We start from the raw sequence: 18,492 nt of genomic DNA, 5'->3' as shown, positions 1-18,492 counted from the left end.
AAGTGTCTGCGTGGCATAGTGGGTATCGTGTCTGGTTTGCATAGGAAAGGTCGTGAATTCAATTCCGATCCGACTAATATGCTTCGAGGTTTTTTTTCTTTAAGGCAAATTAATTGTTTATCGAGCAATCAGAATTTTCCCGTTCCACTGACGCCGACGTCGACACCGACGCCGGATTTTCTGCGTCCCGCGCTCCTAAACGCTATCGCGTTAACAAAAACAAAAAGGCGCGATGCTCTGTTTTGAGGCGCACACTGTTGTGATGTGTAAGCAGTGCGACCATGAGTTAGGCGTAATGGCGGCTCCTTTCAAATTCGAAACCAGATCTCCCTATGATACCTTTTTTCCCCCACTATAATATTTCCCGGGTATTTAGCATTTTTGCAATCCTTGGGAGGTATAAGTCTAGCTGTTTAATATATACATGTACATACTTTCTTCTTCTAGGCAGCGGCACCCTATTTGACCTCGAAGATGTTATTTACCAAATCCTCCTGCGAAATTGCTCTTACGATGAAAGGCTGGCAACTTTTGATGTCACTGGAGATAACAAAACCCGAGGTCCCATTGAAAACCTCGTCAAGTACGTTATGCTACTATTAATTCCGAAAAAAATGAGTTACAGAACAAACTAAGGTCGATTTAAATTGAAATCAGTGATGTTAACAAGTTTCAACGCCAAACTACAGATCGCTATTTATGACTACTAAAAATGTGTTTCAAATATTCCTGTGCGCGAATTTGTTAGTACCGTGTCATCTGCTTATCTTTGCTGTACTGCCGAAAAGCAATAAGTGAATTCAACAAAAAAAAGCTGCTTTTATCATTTGCGTTTGTCAGTAGACATGTTGTCAATTAACTAAGGTGCATAACAGTAAAAAACGCTCACCGCTGGTGACATCGTTGATGTTAGAAAAGCAACGCAAGTAACACAACGTGGGAACCCCGAGAGAAGCCACGACTGCCAAAAATTCTTAAGGTTCGCTTCGTTTTTTCGTCATTTCTTCAGCAAACCGGTAAATTTGTGGTGTCTTACGGTTTTCTTTTAGAAAACGCTAAATTTTTTGACAACTGAATCTTACAAAATCCGAGACCATTCAATAAATATACGTTGCGCTTATTAATTATTGTTTAGTTTGAATTAAATCCTATCTTAAAATGTACCTCTGTACTCTACAAAGATCTAATCGTAAAATAACAGTTCGGCGTTCTTTGGCTGGTTCATATTTAGTGCCCTAAGAAGTTATTTAAAAGACGGCCTAAAAGAGTTATTCGTGAAAAATCTATAAAGGGTTCTTAAGCTCCTCTTTTGTTGCGAAAGAGTTCTTCGTCGCCCAGTTGACATTCTAGCACGTCAGAGTGCGAGAGTATTTGAAGGAAAACTTTCTTAAAGACCTGAAAGAGGTCTTGAGGCATCGAAGAACCTTTGAAAAACCGATTTTGTTTGTAGAGTGTATTGCATAGATTACCCAAGCACGCTCTCGGATCATTTGGACGGTCCTTGCAACATGTGCGAATCAACATGGTATAATTCAGAGACTAAAGCCGGGGTCACATTGCTCATACATCCTTCAAAGACAGTTTGCAAACACGAGTCACCGCTACAACCTTGGTTCGAATGCCGCCTGTCAAGTTTTACCCTTGAACTCATTGCCATGCGGCATTCGAGGCACGGATTCGCGGTGACGAGCGTTTGAATCTGTATGCACGCTGTCCTTTGTATGAAGTATAAGCTGTGTGACCACGGCTCAAAGAATAACTCTGGTCGAAAACGAAAGCAAAATAAATGACTGGTATCACTTTAGTAGCATGAATATGATCACAGCCGAAATATTACCTTAAAGGGGCGATGCAGCAATTTTTGTACTTCGCGCAAATATGGCTTAGAACGGATCCCTGACGTTAATGACCTATGAAACACGCGTTCGTTTATAAGCCCACGCAATAGAAGTCCCAGAAAATAAATTAAAGAAAAACGAGCAGCGTTCACCTCCTCAAATCGCAGCCAGAATAAGCGGCCACGTGATCTGGAGCCGATTATATGCCGCCAGTGTTGATCATAGTCACGCGCTGGGGTTGGCAAAGCACAGGACACGTGCTGAGTTCCAGACATTGTCATGGCTCGGCTGTTGTCGTCGTTGCAGTGATTGGACACGGGTCAGTACCGAAGGCTCCTCGAGCTAGTAATTATCACGAGCCCAAATCGAGTGCCCACGCAATGCCCAGGTCCAATCTATGAGCCGCATTCAAATATCGTCATTGGGGTGCATTGCGATCCCCACGTTACGTCATCAAATTTTGCAAAGGAGAGATTAAATGAAAGTGATCGCTTTTGTACTCGAAACTACACCGCAACAAAGGACTTTTTGGGCCAGTGGCGTTGCCTGCGAGCATCCTCGAGTCGCACTAGTGCCAATAAGTTTGTGCAAAGTGAAAAACATTCCAAGCGAATATCGTTGCACCGCTCCATTAAAGTGAAGCCGCGTACCCCACAAAACCCTACTTTAAAGATGCCACCAGCTGCTCTTTAGCTGGCGGCAAGCGCGTTACCTTTTAGTTAAGGAGCCCTGGCGCTGCACATTTGTGACGTCATGTCGCAGTAGAGCTGCGGTCGCTTGGTTGTGCCCAACGTTACTAGATTAGCTCAGTTGTGGAACTCCCGCGGAAGGGGGTACCCCCCCTCACTCACTTCAATCCGCCTGCCGTCGTTCGAAGCGCCATCTAAAGTTTCGTCTCACAACTGTGCGTTCCATAGAGCAGAGCGGAAACACCATCTAGACGCCGTGCTTCGAAACGTACGTATCGCATAGAATGCACTGTAGTTACCAAAGCAGCCATCCGGCGCGTCGAGCGAAGGCAGGCGAGTCGTGGTGAGTGAGGGGGGGGGGGGGGAGGGGTGGCACTGCTCGTGGCTTGCAGCATCTATGAGCGGGTCCGTAACTTAGCTAATCTAGTAACGTTGGTTGTACCCGTTGTACCACGTACTGCAGCCCCCTTTTGACATCACGTCGCGGCCGGGTGGATGGATAAGTGTTAAAGAGGCCCTCCGGAGCGTTCTGCGATGGTCTATTTATGGCGGTAATTCAATCTACAGGCCCTAAGAATCCTAAAAATCATAAAATTACGGTCATGCGCGTCGGATTACCCTATTAAAATTGCTATCAAAGTCCCCGGCACACCCCTCTTTCTGAGATGACCCCGGAAAACGGGAGGGGCATCTCTTTACGCGTCAGCCAATAAGCGAAGGATTCCGGCGTCACTGCGCGTCACCAACGCGGCCGACCGCCGACCCGCGGAGGAATCTCTCCGGACTTTGTGCTCGGCAGTCGTCGTTCGTCGCACCGCACCGTCGCGCTGCTACTGCAATACGCAGTCGCATTCCACAGATGACAAAGAAAAGTTTGACTCGTTGACGTGGAAGGCTCGCAAAGCTGGCTTCGGAGTCGGGATCCACGAGAAGAGGGAAAACACGTGTCCCGCAAACGCACGCCTGCAGACGCCCCGGGAAGCAGACGAGCCGACGCGCCGACGCATCACCCCCTAGCAACAAGCTTGCGGGGAGAAAACATAGTTCGCTGGTTTTGGAGCGATAATTGCGGACTATGTTTCCCGCACCAAAATCAGTTTACATTTTTCTCAAGCTCTACTTTACAACGAGCTTAAAAAGTGTTGCAATAATAACGTTCGCATTCACCGCGTGATGCAGCATTTCGATTAGTCGAGTTTTAGCTAGGGGCAGGGAATGGGGGATTGTCTTCCAAGAGAAAATAGTCCCGATGTATGTCTTCTGCCATCTGCTTAATAAACGGTTTTGTAATCGAAAACTTTGCATACATATTAACTTGCACCTACTACGCAATATAACCACATAAACAGACGATCGCAGAAAGCTCCGGAGGGCCCCTTTAATGGCTCTACCCTCTGTAACGGGTTGTAGCTTGGGCCACCTAGTCGGAGTCTAAAAGGGCGAAGATAGGATTCTTCTAGACCTTCTAACCCAGTTTTATCCTTCTGATTTTTCGTGCATTCTTACCTCTCACATTTTTCTTCCTGCCTCTTTCACTCCCTCTCCCACTGGAAAAGTCTGCTCCGCCCCATCATTAGTGTGTAGGTATTTAAATGAAATCTTTCGGTTTTCGGGTACGGCAACAGTGATCATCAACCGTGCGGCTGATTATCAGTGTTGCCATTTCTTTAGCAGATAGTTTCGGTTTTTGCCGTAGACACCCGAAACCAAACTTGGAGTCTTGATATTCATAAAACTAGTCACACTATCCAGAAAAAAATTAGACATTGTAATTGAGGGACATTGCTTTAACTGAAAACATTCGTAATCGCATATTCAAAAATAGTGACCCGAGTCGCCCTTTAAGACACTCAAGGCATTGCGAATCCCGCAGATCGCATTATCCCGCGTCAGCCAATGAGATCGCGACATTGTACCAATAAGAATGCCGAAGGACCAATCAGAACATCAGAAGTCAGGCTTTAAGCTGTCATCGACAATGCGGGCCGAAACCGGTGAAAAGAAGGAGACCAGAGCACGGCAAGGACGTAAGAACACCGCGTTGAAACTACTTGTGAGTAAAGAAGAAAAAAATATAACCGTTCTGAAAAAGCGGTTTTCGGATCTCCAAGAACTTTTTTAGTTCCTAAAGAACGGTTTCGCGTCAAGCACTATCGCCCCCTGGCACACTAGAAAGGCAACGTGGGGATGAACGACTCTTTCGCATAAAAAAATGAGCAGAAAAAAGACACGTATAGGTTTATAAAGAAAACCCTTTAAGGGCTGCTTAAATTAACGTTTTGTGGTACAATATATGGACAAGCCGAAAAAACGCTAAACGTTTCCTTCTTCTTTTTTTTTTTTACGACCAGATTTCTTCTAAAGTGGAAGCTAGGCCAGATTGCCTTTGTGACTACTATAACTGTCGGCCGCGTTCGAACGCGTTTTACGTGTGCAGTAGAGACAGAGGCGGCTAGCTTCGCGTCTACCCACAATTCCTCCCAATCAGAGCTCGGCGTCCGGATGTCCCCGCGCGTTCTCGTCTCCTATTCTTCCCCGGTTCTAGCATGTGGATAGACCTTTGCATCGTTCCTCACCCGTGAGAAAAATGCCAAGTCACTTAGCTGTGCAGGCATGACGCAGCGTCTAATATACCGCTAGGCAGAGCAACAGCGCATGCCCGCAACGCATTCCACAGCCCAGCATACAAAGATGGAAGCGCGCAGGAGGCAACTTTTGCAAAGGTCTATAAAACAGCTTAAGCTCAAATCTTTCTTTTAGTAAGCTTGAGATGCACGATGAGTGCGACTGCTACCAACGCTAACGATCCGAGTGGGCCAATTAGGGATCGGCAAGAAGTGCTTCGTCACGGTGCACGGCGTTTTTTGTGGGTTTGCGGATGGTGGTTCGCGAACGACACCCGTTCAGGCTTACCGAAAAGCAGTCGGCGGTATCTCGGCGATCACGCGTGAGTCTGTCGACTTCTGTTTGGCAACTTTCGTGTACAGTTTTAAAGAGACGCTACCTTAACCTACGATCCAAAGGCTAAATGTCGCTATTTTGGTACGGAATCATTTTTTCTTCGGGCTCTTCGCACGCACCTCGAGTGCAGGAAGAACAAACCACGTGGACCAGCGAAATGTGCACGCCGGTGATATTCCCCACGCTCGCCCAGGAGCAAAGCCCAGATAAGCACACCTTACTCCTCCTGATTGGGTAGAGGAGGATGCCCTCCGACCCAAGTTACATTAGCAAAAATATGTAGATACGTTTTTTTTCGCTAATGAAGTAACGGCGTAGTTTTAAGAAAATGAAACGACTAACACGTTGTTGTTTCATTGCGGTGAAGTAACGCGTAACGGTTTCTGGTTACTTCAGAGACAGAACGTGTACTACACGAGTACCCTGCGTAGTTCTCTACCCAGCTCGCGCCTGTGATTAGCGTAACCAGAAAACGCTACATAGGCCACGGAAGCGATCTGCACAAGGTGTGCCTGTATAGCGAAAGTCATCCCTCAACGAACGCGTTACAAGGCGAGCAATTATTAACGGCGGCAAGCATCGGAAGCGGCTGCTGCTTCACAAAAACGACACGTTAAGAGGAACTAGAAAATGACGCGTTACTTTCAAGTCAGGGTAACGCGTTCTTTGTGAATTACAGTACCGAGTAACGTTATTAGTTTCTATTTTAGTAAGTAACGAGTAGGGGTATTTAATTACTTGAATTCACTAACGTGTACATGTTCTAACAGTGCTCTGTAATCTGTGCGAAGTGCTAAGAAAAGCGCCTCCACATACCTCAAGGCTTCTACTTTCTTAGCTTACTATTATTACCCCACTGAAAAAAAAAAATATAAATTTATTGTGTTGTGTTTACTGGAGAAATATTCATGTCAGAACTTTTGGATATTTCATATCAGTTTCATATGTCCCGTATCAGTTTCTGCTAGGTTAAGTGACGCTAAGTAACGTGCAGTTCATGTGCAATAAAAATTATTTTTATGTCCTCACGCCACCATTACACTTCGGGCCCCCATACACACATGTAGATACATTTCTCATGTCACTAGCATGAGCTGAACATGTACATTGAGCGCCTACACATTGACGGCACAGCAAACATGAATAAAAGAGCGCACCCGATAGCTGCTTCGGAGCTCTGCGCCTCCCGCCTTTTATATTGATCGTTTTGAAGGTACGGATTTTTTCGGTGACCACCTAAGCAATAAATAATAGTCCCAGTATGGTGATTTTTGTTTCAAAAATGTCATACCTCTGAGAATATTTTGAACTGCACAAAAGATGAATCTTCTAGTAAAAAAATAAACACTCATGCCGTAATTATTCGAAAGCCAATAAATCAAGCCGCCGCACCACTGCGGTTCCCAGCCACCTGCTTACTTCCCCGCGCGGCACGTCGTATACTGAAAATAAATTAGATGAATTTACTTCTGATATGTTTACCGGACACATTTTTATATCAAAACTTATAGGATATGAAAACATGTAACAACTGATATGACTGAAATTATGTATTGAAATGGAGTGATGGGCTAACAGGCAAGTACATTAAGACAAATATTGTGCAAACAACAAAAACAAGTAGGAGAAGTATGAAAAAGAGATATGACTTTAAAATATTATGTATGATGTGGACGTCGTATCAGTTCTCATTTAAGCAGCGTGTATATTCTATATTCTGATTTGAATTTCCGATAAGTTGTCATTTAAATAACATATGAACTTGTATATTGCATATCAGTTGGCATATGTTGTATATCAGTTCTTTTATGTCGCATATCTGTTTTTGGGTATTTCGTATCAGTTTCATATGTCGCATATCAGTTTTTGGATATTTCGCATCTGTTTCATATGTCGCATATCAGTTTTTGGATATTTCGTATCAGTTCTTATGTAGATTCATATAATTTTCTTTCAGTAGAGTAACTTTACCACTTTTTGTGTTGTCTTTGTTTGCTGCTGCACTTTCTTCTGTGCGTGGTAAAGGTGCGTCGGATTTGTGGACTCTGTTTGCCTTCAACATTTTTAGTTTTTTTTTTTTTGTTTCTATTTTTTTTAGAGTGAGCGAGCACAAAAATTGCATGTTGTTCCTGGACGCTATAAAAATCGCATTGATGCGTGGGAGAAATGGATTGCACGCTCTTTAAACGGACCACCAAATTCGGTTTCCTAACTTATTTCGCTGGGATTTAGTGCAGAAGGTGCCTGAAGTTGGTGGAAGCTTTCACCGAAATTGTGAGAAGATTGGGTCACCTGAGTAAATCAAGAAAAATCAAAACCTATGTTTTCCTTATACTTTGCATATACAGTAAAACTATTATATGTTACTCTTCCGTTTATTTAGGCTAAATTATGTGAAGAATAGGTAAGCAAATTCTATTTTGTTTACTTTTCAAAATGTTTTCATTAATAGTATGCGTCAGAATATCCCACAACGAGTTTCTGATGATTTTGAGATAAAAAGGCTCAGCCATAATTTTTCCGTAGACAAAACAAGTTTTTCTTTTATTTTTGTTTCACTGCGGAGGTTTTATGTCTTTATACTTTCATTTGTTGAATACACCAGCTTCGAGCACCTCTGTAGTAAATTCAAGCGCGATAAGATAAGAAACTGGTTTATGCGGTCAGTTTAAAGTGCGTTCAATTCATTTCACCCACGCGGTAATTATGAGTGTAATTATTTACTACTGATTAAGGTTTCCATCTGTGAAATAAAGTATCATCTGACGAACGGTATTACAGTAACTGATAAAAACTATCGCTTATGCTAGCTTTAATAGCGTCGGCGGCACTACGGAGATTAATCTTATCAACGGCGACGGGTAGCAGTAGCCATGCCTTGAAGTGTTATTGCGATGCACATTAAAGCTACAGCTTTAATCGCATAGCTTTAGCTTTAATCTGCTCGATTAAAGCTAAAGCTACAGAGGGCGCTGTGGTCGCTGCAAACATGGTGAAAGAATTATCTCCGGGATCTTTTCAAGCATACTCGAAAAATGTCTGCTTCGCACATATGCAAAACATGTCTGCCAACAGTTTGTATAGGGCCCGTGTCACAGTACCGCCATTAAAAAAAGAGGCCTTAGACTGTGTCTCCAGATATTGTTTTATACGCGGCGTGAGCGCAGCTTAACGATACAGTTTTTCGATGCAGGTACCCACCAGTCAAGATCAAAGTCGGCCCAGTGGTCTACCTCGCCGCCAAAGTACAGTCTCTAAAGCTGTCTGCTGTATACGTGCAGATATTTCACAACAACCAGTCTGGCGAGGAGGGTAAGGCGTACATATCGGAGCAAGTAGAACACGAAGACGAGTACACGTGGTCCGTCACCAAGGGGGCTGATTTCACCGCTAAAGCCAAGTTCAGTATAAACGTGCCACTAATTTATCAGTTCTCGACAGAATTTTCGACAACACTCAAGACGAGCTCTGGATCCACCAGGGTGGAAACACGCACTACGCGACAACTGATTAAACAAGATATAAAAATACCCCCCGGAGCCACTATCGAAGCCAAGTGGTACGTCAACGAAGCACAAGTGGTGCGTACGAGTCGGTATTTTTTGTTGATATTTCGCTCAAAGGTTGGTCAAATATCACACTGTGTCTATAACTACACCGGTTTTTTTTTTTCACCTCCCTTCTGGGGAATGACGGTGATAAAATCAGAACAAATCTGTGAACGCGCAATAAAAGAATTATAATTCCTTGCGCGTCGAGACCTCACGTGGAACCAACTTTTCGCAAATAATCTCGCATTTTATGTTAATGAGCGGAAAAACCTTTTCTTTCTGTGGGGAATTATTATCAAAGCATAGTAAAATGTGATATTTATTTAATTAAAAACCCATATTTGTTAAATGAATTATTAACATCAATATGAAACGTGACGCCAAATTTCGCAAGTGTGCATGAGTTCTCGTCTCATGACTTGACATCAGGCATGGTAATGTCAAAGCCGCCGACGTAGACTTACTTCTGGTTTTGATCAACTTGGTGGATCATGCGTACAAAGATCGTTGTCAGAAAATATTGGTCTTCCCTCCATACCGTAAATATTGTCTTTCTTAGGAGTAAGTTATTTTACTAAGACAGCAGTCAAGAGCTGCCGTGGCTCTCTCGCCGTGATGTTACGTCAGAGCTTCCGCATTGGCCAACAAAAAATGGTGTGCGTTTCGCGGGTGCAATCTGAGCATTTGGGTGCTGTATAAAATTAAACTACTTGTGCGGCAAAGTATAAAAAATTCGGATATTGTGACCATGATATTCCTATAAGCAATGGCAATATAAACATTTTACCGGAAAATCCCTCGAAGTAAATTTTTATGGAGATAGTTAAACCTTTCTGGCTACCTAAAATAAACCATCACGTAGCTCTCAGCGTAAAACAAAGCGGCCCCAGTCTAACACTAGCCTCAAAAAAAAATGTCAACTGAATGCACACCCGCAGTAAGAAGGCTTGTAACCAGGATAATCTGTAGGTTTTCTTCGCGTCAGTAATGTTTCCCGACACTCTAACGGATTGTCCAGGACAGAAAGACCACCGCCAGGTTTAGCTATGAGGCTGCTGATAGCGGTGCAGAGCTGGTGGTTTCATAATCGCCTTTCAGATTTCTCGAGTTCGATTTTCCAGAGAACGCTACTTTTTTTGCGTAGCTTTTCTGATCTCGCAGAAAGTGTGTTTTCTTCAGGTACTTTTTTGCCCGCGCATTCTTGGCGTATTTTGATCTGAACTACCCAAAAGAGTTTAGGTAGAATAGACGAATATATGCGTGGGTTCTCGAAGACTTGCTTTGGATGTGTAAAGCCAGGGTCACACTGCTCATACAAAAGACAATCTGCAAATACGAGTCACTGTGACATCCGGGGTTCGAATGCCACGTGCAAAGCTTCCTCCTTGAAATCGTTGCCATTCGGAATTGTGTGTGTGTGTGTAAGCGTTGAAATTTATTTTAAAACCAAGAAAGGGGAGGGGGAAGGAAGACCGGAACAGTGTGGCCACTCCTTCTAATGGGGGCCTGCCAGTCCCGGTTTGAGCAACAAAAGAAAATGGAAAGAGAGAGAGAGAGAGAAGGAAGAAAGAGAAGGAAGGTTCAAACAAGACACACACTGATCAAAGATATTAAGTGGTGTCTAGTCCAGCACTCTCAGGTCTGCCACCTCAATGGCAAAAGGTCATGCTACCCGTCACAGTCACAGACCTTGCGCCAAGCCGGGCCCGCCGTACTGGAAACTGGAAGGAACACCAAGCATTAAAGACGGTCAGCCAAGCCGGTGTCTTCCAGGAATGTCAGGAGCAGCGCGAACGTTTTCGTAGCGATGCGCCTGGGACCTGGCGGGAAAAGCAGGTGCGAAAGGCTCTGCCTTGCTGCGCCTATTTGACGAAGTTCAAGGTGGAGTCTGGAACGCTGAGCGTCTAAGATTGGGCAGTCACAAAGGAGATGTTCTATATCCTCGGGAACTTGGCATGTCTGACAGTGTGGGCTGTCCACGCGTTTGATGCGGTAAAGCCAAGAAGCTGTGAAAGCTGAACGTGTCCTGAGTCGGTGAAGAAGGGCTGCTTCTGGGCGGCCGAGTTTGGTGGGGACCGGTGATGGTGGGGTTCCTCCAGCTACGCCTACGTCCGGGTGTTTTTTTTTTGCGTCTCACGTGCGATGAGAAGCGTGGCCTCGTTGATCTTCGGCAGGTGGAGAGTGCTGTTGGTGAGTTCATGTGCCTCAGCTGCGATTCGGTCGGCCCTTTCGTTGCCGTCGATCCCACAGTGAGATGGCAACCACTGGAATGCCATAGTCCAGCCTTTCTTTTCTAAGGATTCGACTTTGAAAGCGATGATGCGGGCAATCGGAGGTGCGGCTTCCAGATTGGTGAGGATTTGAAGTGCCGCTCTGGAATCTGTGAGCAAAGCCGCCTTTTCTGGGCTCTGAAAGTCGTGGAGGGTATCGAGAGCAAGTTCTAATGCTTTTAATTCTGCGATGGTGGATGATGTGTGGAAGTCGAGGGGACCGGACTTGATAATGGCGAGTTCAGGGATAACTACAGCAGCAGTTGAGGATTTCTTTTGATGACAGACTGAGCCATCGGTGAAAACTTTTATCCAACCGTCGAAAAAGCTGTCGACGTGTTTTTCCGCAAGATTACGGGAAACCACATCCGAGAGCAACTTTTTGCTGCGTAGTTGGGGAATTTCTTCCGATATATTCAGAAACACAGTTGTATGAGGGGGTGGTGGAGGAGGGTCTTCATCCAATGTACCGACCGACTCCTTAAACTCTGCGTAGACTTTTCCTAGGCGGGAATTGGGACGTCTATCGAGGCGTTGTAAGAGGTTGGAAGTAGACCTTGTGAGGGTCTGCCGGGCGAGATGTCGTTGTGCCTGACGGAACGCTAGATTGACTATTGTGTTTTGTCTAGCTTCGACCAAAGTAGGGACGATCGGCGCAGACGGGGGAAGACCGAGGCAGATTCTGAGGGCTTTCCTTTGAATGATCTCCATCTTCGTGAGCTGAGCGTCCCGTACGAGTACAAGTGGGAGCGCATAGAGCAACCTGGATTGTATCAGTCCCCTATACATTTGCAGAGTCATAGATTGCGAGGTTCCCCATGTTTGTCCTCGGATCCTGCGAAGTACGTTGAGGTGCAGGGTGCACCGAGATATTGTTTGTTTCACGGCTGGACGCCAGGAAAGGCAGTCATCAATAACCAGTCCTAGGTACATGTGGTTGCGCATCCGTGTTATGGGAGTACCGTTTACAGAGTACGTGAAAGAGCTGGCCTTAAAGCCACGTGGATGGTGAGCAAGTACCGCGGTTTTAGATGGCGAGATAGTTAAACCCGGTCGAGTAATTTCCTTTGAAATACCGTCAAGAGTCAGCTGTAAACGACGTTGCATTTTAGCATGCATGGCTGTTGGTGACGTGGCCCAAAGGGCCACATCGTCCGCGTATATTTGAATTCTTGGAGATCGGTCATCACGGGCGAGAGTTCGGGGAAGAGCGGCCATTGCAACGTTAAAGAAAAGCCGGCTTAGTACGCTTCCTTGAGGAACTCCTTGAGTTATGTGTCTGATTGTGCTGCGATCGTTTCCGATGCGAAATTTCATAGTCCGGTCAGTGAGGAAGGCCTTGATAAATGCCAAAGTACGTCCCGTGACGCCAAGGACTTGAAGCTGGTTAATGACAGTAGCGTGAGGAATCGCATCAAATGCTTTGGTAATATCAAGGAAAATGACGGCGTAACCGTGATTAGCTTGTTTGGCTTCCTCCAACGCTGAGACGAGATCCCCAATAGCATCTGCCGTGCAACGTCGACGGCGGAAACCAGAGAGTTGTTCAGGGATCGCGCCAACTGTTTCTAGTGCCCAGTCTAGTCTTCTAAGTATCATGCGTTCGAGAACTTTTCCAAGGCAGGAGGTGAGTGAAATTGGTCGGTATGATGACAAATCTTCTACCGGTTTGCGGATTGGTATGACTTCGGAGTTGAGCCAAGCATCCGGCAGTGCCGCCGTGCTCCAGACTGAGTTTAGCTCCTCCAGTAGTTTAGGCAGCATGACGGGGTCTATGTTGTTTAAAGCCTGGTACGTTATCCCGTCCGGCCCTGGAGTGCTTCTACGACGGGTGGATCTTCTGAGTGCGTGCTGCAGTTCTTTAAGCGTGAAGTCGGAGTCTATGTTGGGCAGTTGATAAAGGGGGGTCACTGATGAGCTAATTTGAAAGTCTGAAGGGGGAGAGATTTGACGGGAGAATTGATCGGCCAAAAGCTCGGCAGTTCGTGCTAATGTAATATTTTGCGATATAGCAAACGCTGAGATGTGAAGCCGAGGAACTACCTCCGATGCGAGAGCACGTGCCATCCTCCAAGCCTGCCTTGCGCCACCGGGAGCACCAAGAGATCCACATTTTTGTCTCCACTGTTTTCGCTGAAGTCGGTTAGTATGGCGGCGGAACGCTGCGTCGATTCTTCTATAGCGCTGAATGTCCTCCATTCTTCTTGTACGTAGCGAACGATTTTGGGCTTGCCGTCGGCGGGCCCTCAGCTTGAGGTAGAGGAGGTCAGGATTCGGGCGGGAGACCGGGACCTGGACCAGCCTCGTGGCGTCATATAGGGCTTGTGAAATAGCCGTTGTAAGATCGACGTTTCCTTCAGAGAGAAGGTCTTGGAGCTGCGAGCGATATTGGTCCCAATTGACGACTCTGCAGGTCCTATGTGTAGCGCTTGTAGAGCTTGGGGAGGAGATAATGATCGGAATATGATCACTACCCCAGCTGTCATGTTGAGGTTGCCATCGTGCGCTGAGTAGTGGTGTAGCGAAGCTGAGGTCAAGGACACTGTTGGAGACCCCCGGTCTGACAAATGTTGCGGTTCCATCATTCAGTGGAACAAGCCCTAGCGTGTCCGCTGTGGCCTCAAGAGCAGATCCGCGCGTCGTTGTGTGCTTATCTCCCCAGGTGTGATTATGGGCGTTCAAGTCTCCCAAAAATAGTACGTTTTCTAAGCAGCGCGGCATAATCTTCATCATAATCGTAGGGTCCCATTTGGTTCCCGGACGGACGTACGCAGAAACTAAGGTGGTGTCGCAGTCCCCTTTACGTATCGTTACAGCGGTGAACTCAGCGGCATCGTCACAAAAGTCTGTCAAATCTATTTGATGCTGATCCAGTTCTCTTCGGATAAGTATCGTGGCTTTCGGCACTTCGTTCTTCGTGTTTTCAGTAACTGGCAGTAGGCCCTGATAAACGACGTATGGAGAAAGTCTGAATTTGCCGTATTTTATACGAGTTTCTTGAAGGGCTAGGACGTCGTATCGGTTGGTCTTTAAATGTAGGCGTAGATCTGAGAGGCGTTGTTGTATGCCGTTAGTATTCCATTGAAGCACTGTTGGACATGCGATATTTCGGGTGCGTCTCTTTGGGTGGATGTTGGGATGTAGCATTATGCTATATTCAGCAGTGGGAACGCTGCCTGAATGAAACCGCATAGAATGTGGGCCCACAAGGCATCAATGCCATCAAGATAAGCGCACGCCATTTCTGCTGCTATTCTGAATAATTTTATCCAATTCGCCGTAGGTTTTTCCGGAGCATCCGGGGTAATCTCTTTGAAGAGTCAGCCGTTGATGTTGGTTCAATATTGGTGACTCCCGTTGAGTGTTCAGATTTTTTGATAGATGCTCCGTTGCATGTCGACTTTTCAGTGCCCATCGGAATGGTGACACCGGGTTTTGGCTTATTAGACGTTGCTGCAGAGTTGTTGTTAGGTGGTCTTTCGATATTTTTTTGAGGATCGGTCTTGAGTGCTGCGGCATAGCTTAAACCCTTATCGTCAAGGGCTGGGGGTTGCCTGTCCTGCACTGGGGCTTCTCCACTTTTCTTGGAGGTGCTGTTGGCCACCACATTGAGAATGGGTTCTGGTATGACTCCCGACGCCTGCTTTACAATAATTCTGGCAGAGCGGTAGTCAACGGCATTTCTCTTGGCGTACGTGACGACATTTTGCTCTTCTCTCCATTTTGAACACGCTGGAGATGTAGCTTCATGTGCTTCTCCACAGTTGACGCACTTGATCACTGTGGATTTACATTTGGTGTTGCTCGTGGTGTTAGTTATAGGATGCGGCTCTGCACAACGAGAGCATGCGGAAGAACGTGTGCATGAGACTGCAAAGTGCCCAAAACCACCACAGTTGCGACACTGGATTGGACGGGGTTTGAACTCCGTCACTTGGTGTCGTACTCGTCCTAGCAGCACGAAGCTTGGCAATGGTGAACTGTTGAATGTCAGCTTTACGACACCTGTCACCCCAAGACGACGTACTCTGGCTATGCGGCCATCCGATCGCAGGTTTTCTAGAATTTCAGGATCTGACAGTTCAGCATCGACATTTTTTATGACACCAATCGATGTGGGGCCCTCGAGGGATTGGTAGGCCCTGACAGAGACACCACAAAGTTCAGGACATTTCAGCAGCGTCCTTGTTGTTTGTCCGTTGCGCACATCAACGGCGACGACGTTGAGGCGCTCGTTGGGGCGGATCTGAAGGATGCACTCTGGACAGAGCTTCTCTAGGGCGTTGGAAAGCCTCAAGCTGCTTAAAGATGCTAGCTTTTGGTCAGGCTTCGTAGCGGCAAAGATTACTGTGAGTCCTTCACTGACGTTCGGCTGTTTGCGAACTGTTCCCGAACTCGAAGCAGAGTCGGACAGTGTTTTGTGTGAGCGCTTACGTGATCGTGCCTTGTTCCACTCTTCGTTGTTGGTGTTGCTTTCATCCATAATTTCGACCCCGGTCTCAGACGAGTTCGCTACCGACTCGGACGTCCTGAACTTGGACGCGGTGTCATGAGCATCGTGAGTTGAGTCGTTCGGCATGCAGTGTTGTCCAGGGGTGATGTGGTCTGCCGATATTGGGTTTGTGACGTTGGTGGCGGCGCTTTCAATGCTCTGCTGTGGAGGTTCGATCGTGGAGCCGGGCATCATGATTGGGGTCTAGAAAAGACCACCCTTACGAGTGGCTTTTCACTGGCGACTGCTCGGACGTCGCCGGTAGTTCTGAAGCTTCTTATGGTCGGTCTTTGAAGGTCACAGCTGGCTATAGGCTTCCGAAAAGGCTGTCGAATTGACGGAATGAAAATTTTACGTCCTCAATCTCAGGCACTTCTTCTTCCTTTCCCCATTCGGAATTCAATGCACGGATCTCGCGGCGACTCGCGTTGGAATCTCTATGCAGACTCTTTTTTGTCTGATGTATGAGCAGTGCGACTCTGACTTAACACATCATTCAAAGGACAGTGTGCAGGCACTGTCTGAGGCTTATGAGGGACACATTGGGCGCACAAAACCTGCCTGGACATGTACGAAGCAAATATGCTCCCTACATGATTCAGGTATACCTTCAGGTAATCATGTCATCATGTGGCAGCGAACGGCCTTTATTTTGTGATATGTACGACCATGTCTTAACGAGGCTCGACGTATTTGCCGCATGACCGGAGGCTCGCCTGCGGAGTCCAGTTTTCATGTAGAAAGTAAGTCATTGTGGGTGGGCAAGAGTCGTTTAGGCCGGGGCAGCGCAAAGGCACGTAGGAAACCCCGTCTGTGTGAAAAAGTGCATTTTGCGCATGTTTATTTGTTTTGCTGGCTCGATTCCTTCCCCATCATTCATATCACGCCACTCGAACTTCTGCTAACCCGCCGCGAACAAAGCGCCCAGAATACAACATCTAACGTCACGTTTACAGTGTTGCCAGTAAAGTCTTCTAAGCCGGGATCACACTGCTTATACATGGTACAAAAAACTGTCTGCACACAGATTCGAACGCGAGTCACCGCGAGAACCGTGCTTTGAATGCCGTATGGCTATAAGTTCAAGGAGGAACCTGAGGACGCGGCATTCGAACCAGGGATATTGCGGTGACTCGTGTTTGCAGAATGTATTTTGTATGAGCAGTGTGACCCCGAATTTATCCTCTAGGAACAAACTTTAAAGATGCAATAAATTAACAAAACAAAAATTATTGCGACTCGTAATTCGTATTACTTGTTTAGATCTATATATTAACGTGTTGCATTGATTTTGAGGAAAATCAGCGACAATCAATATTTTGCCTTACTTCGCTGACGATTTAATAGAAACTTGGGTGACACCATATGTCTGTGTCTTCAATATGTTGCATCTTTACAGGTGGTGCCATGGGTAGCCGACATCTTGATGGAGGGATACGTTGCAGCATTATTTGAAACGCCCGACAAGAAACTAACATGGAGGTACCTAAACGTGCAAGAGTTCGAACACGACCACCTAACAAAATACGAGGAAGGCGTCACGTTTCAGGCATTGGGGCTGTTCCAAGCGAACGTAGCACAGAGCTACCACCTCTCTACCACCGAGAGAAAAATAGCGCAGCGCACCACAAGCATGGCCAAATATACTTTTGAGCAAGAAACCTCATGAACCACGACCGAGTGGATGGAAACAAGTTTTCGAAATAATAATAAAAAACAAACAATGGAAGCCGTTCTAACCTTCACTTTCTTTGCGAGTAAGCGGGAAAAGAAACTTTGAAAAAGTTGTGTTGATCCCTTGAAGGTTATTCCGGTCTTTAAGTCTGGAGACGTATTGCTTGCTTATAACTACCGTCCAATTTCTCTAACAAGCATACCCTGCAAACTTCTGAAACATGTGATCTACACCCACCTCGCTAATTACCTTTTAGATAATAACTTCTTTTTCCCGGACCAGCACGGTATCCGAAAGGAACGATCTTGCGAAACTCAAGTATTTGAATTCATTACAGATATACATGAGAGCATTCACTCACGGGTGCAGACGGAAGCTATTCTTGTCGATTTCACAAAGGCGCTTGACTGAGTCCCGCACCAACGCCTACTACACAAAAATAGAAACATTAAACATTCACCAGTCTCTTGGTAACCGGATCAGGGAATTTCTTTCCCTTAGAACTCAATCCGTTTCAGTGTCCAACGACTCTCTCACGAAATTTCGGTGAAATCTGGAGTCCTTCGAGGATCGGTCCTTGGTCCGCTGCTTTTCTTAATTTATGTAAATGATCTTCCTAACTCTATTTGTTAGAAAATTAGACATTTTGCGGACGATTGCGTAATATATAAACGTATCGTCTCAACAGGGGACAGCCTCACCCTGCAGCGTGATCTAGGTTTTCTATTCCCATGATGTGAGAAATGGCAAATGACCGTCAATATCTCGAAAACTAAATTTCTTACTTTTTGTACGAGAAAAAAAGACAATTGCCAACAACTACAAAATAAGCGACTAAAGTCTTGAAAAGGTTACGAATTATAAATACCTCGGTGTTACACTAACTGAAAATCTGGGTTGCAAAATGCATATCGATTCTATCGTTAGTAAAGCAAATCGTACCTTCGGTTATTTCAGAAGAAATTTGTATATGGCATCCTCTGATGTATGTTTGCTGGCCTACAAGTCTTTTATTC

The 18,492-nt window shown here is 45.8% G+C and overlaps 1 protein-coding gene and 1 pseudogene across 1 annotated transcript; one reads left to right on the top strand and one right to left on the bottom strand.

Annotated features, from left to right (window-relative positions):
* The first annotated feature begins 232 nt into the window (after window positions 1-232).
* Window positions 233-17,470, top strand: LOC115319492. Its single transcript, XM_040211881.1, has 4 exons — window positions 233-266; window positions 448-583; window positions 8,682-9,069; window positions 17,201-17,470. Exons 1-4 carry the CDS (start codon window positions 233-235, stop codon window positions 17,468-17,470), a joined length of 828 nt encoding a protein of 275 aa, XP_040067815.1.
* On the bottom strand, window positions 14,456-15,792 carry LOC115314525 (annotated as a pseudogene).
* Window positions 17,471-18,492: the final 1,022 nt, after the last annotated feature.

Source organism: Ixodes scapularis, unplaced genomic scaffold (genome assembly GCF_016920785.2).
Source record: "Ixodes scapularis isolate PalLabHiFi unplaced genomic scaffold, ASM1692078v2 PGA_scaffold13__105_contigs__length_92229423, whole genome shotgun sequence".
NCBI lineage: Eukaryota > Metazoa > Arthropoda > Arachnida > Ixodida > Ixodidae > Ixodes > Ixodes scapularis.
Note: the sequence above shows the minus strand (reverse complement) of the source record. Positions and strands in the feature narration are given on the sequence as shown.

What these genes read in the sequence shown, in the direction of transcription:
- LOC115319492 (XM_040211881.1), top strand. Translation starts at nt 233, where the DNA reads ATGCTCTGTTTTGAGGCGCACACTGTTGTGATGT. An exon ending in CCCATTGAAAACCTCGTCAA is followed by an intron (nt 584 to 8,681) that starts GTACGTTATGCT and finishes TTTTCGATGCAG; the next exon opens with GTACCCACCAGTCAAGATCA. An exon ending in ACGTCAACGAAGCACAAGTG is followed by an intron (nt 9,070 to 17,200) that starts GTGCGTACGAGT and finishes GCATCTTTACAG; the next exon opens with GTGGTGCCATGGGTAGCCGA.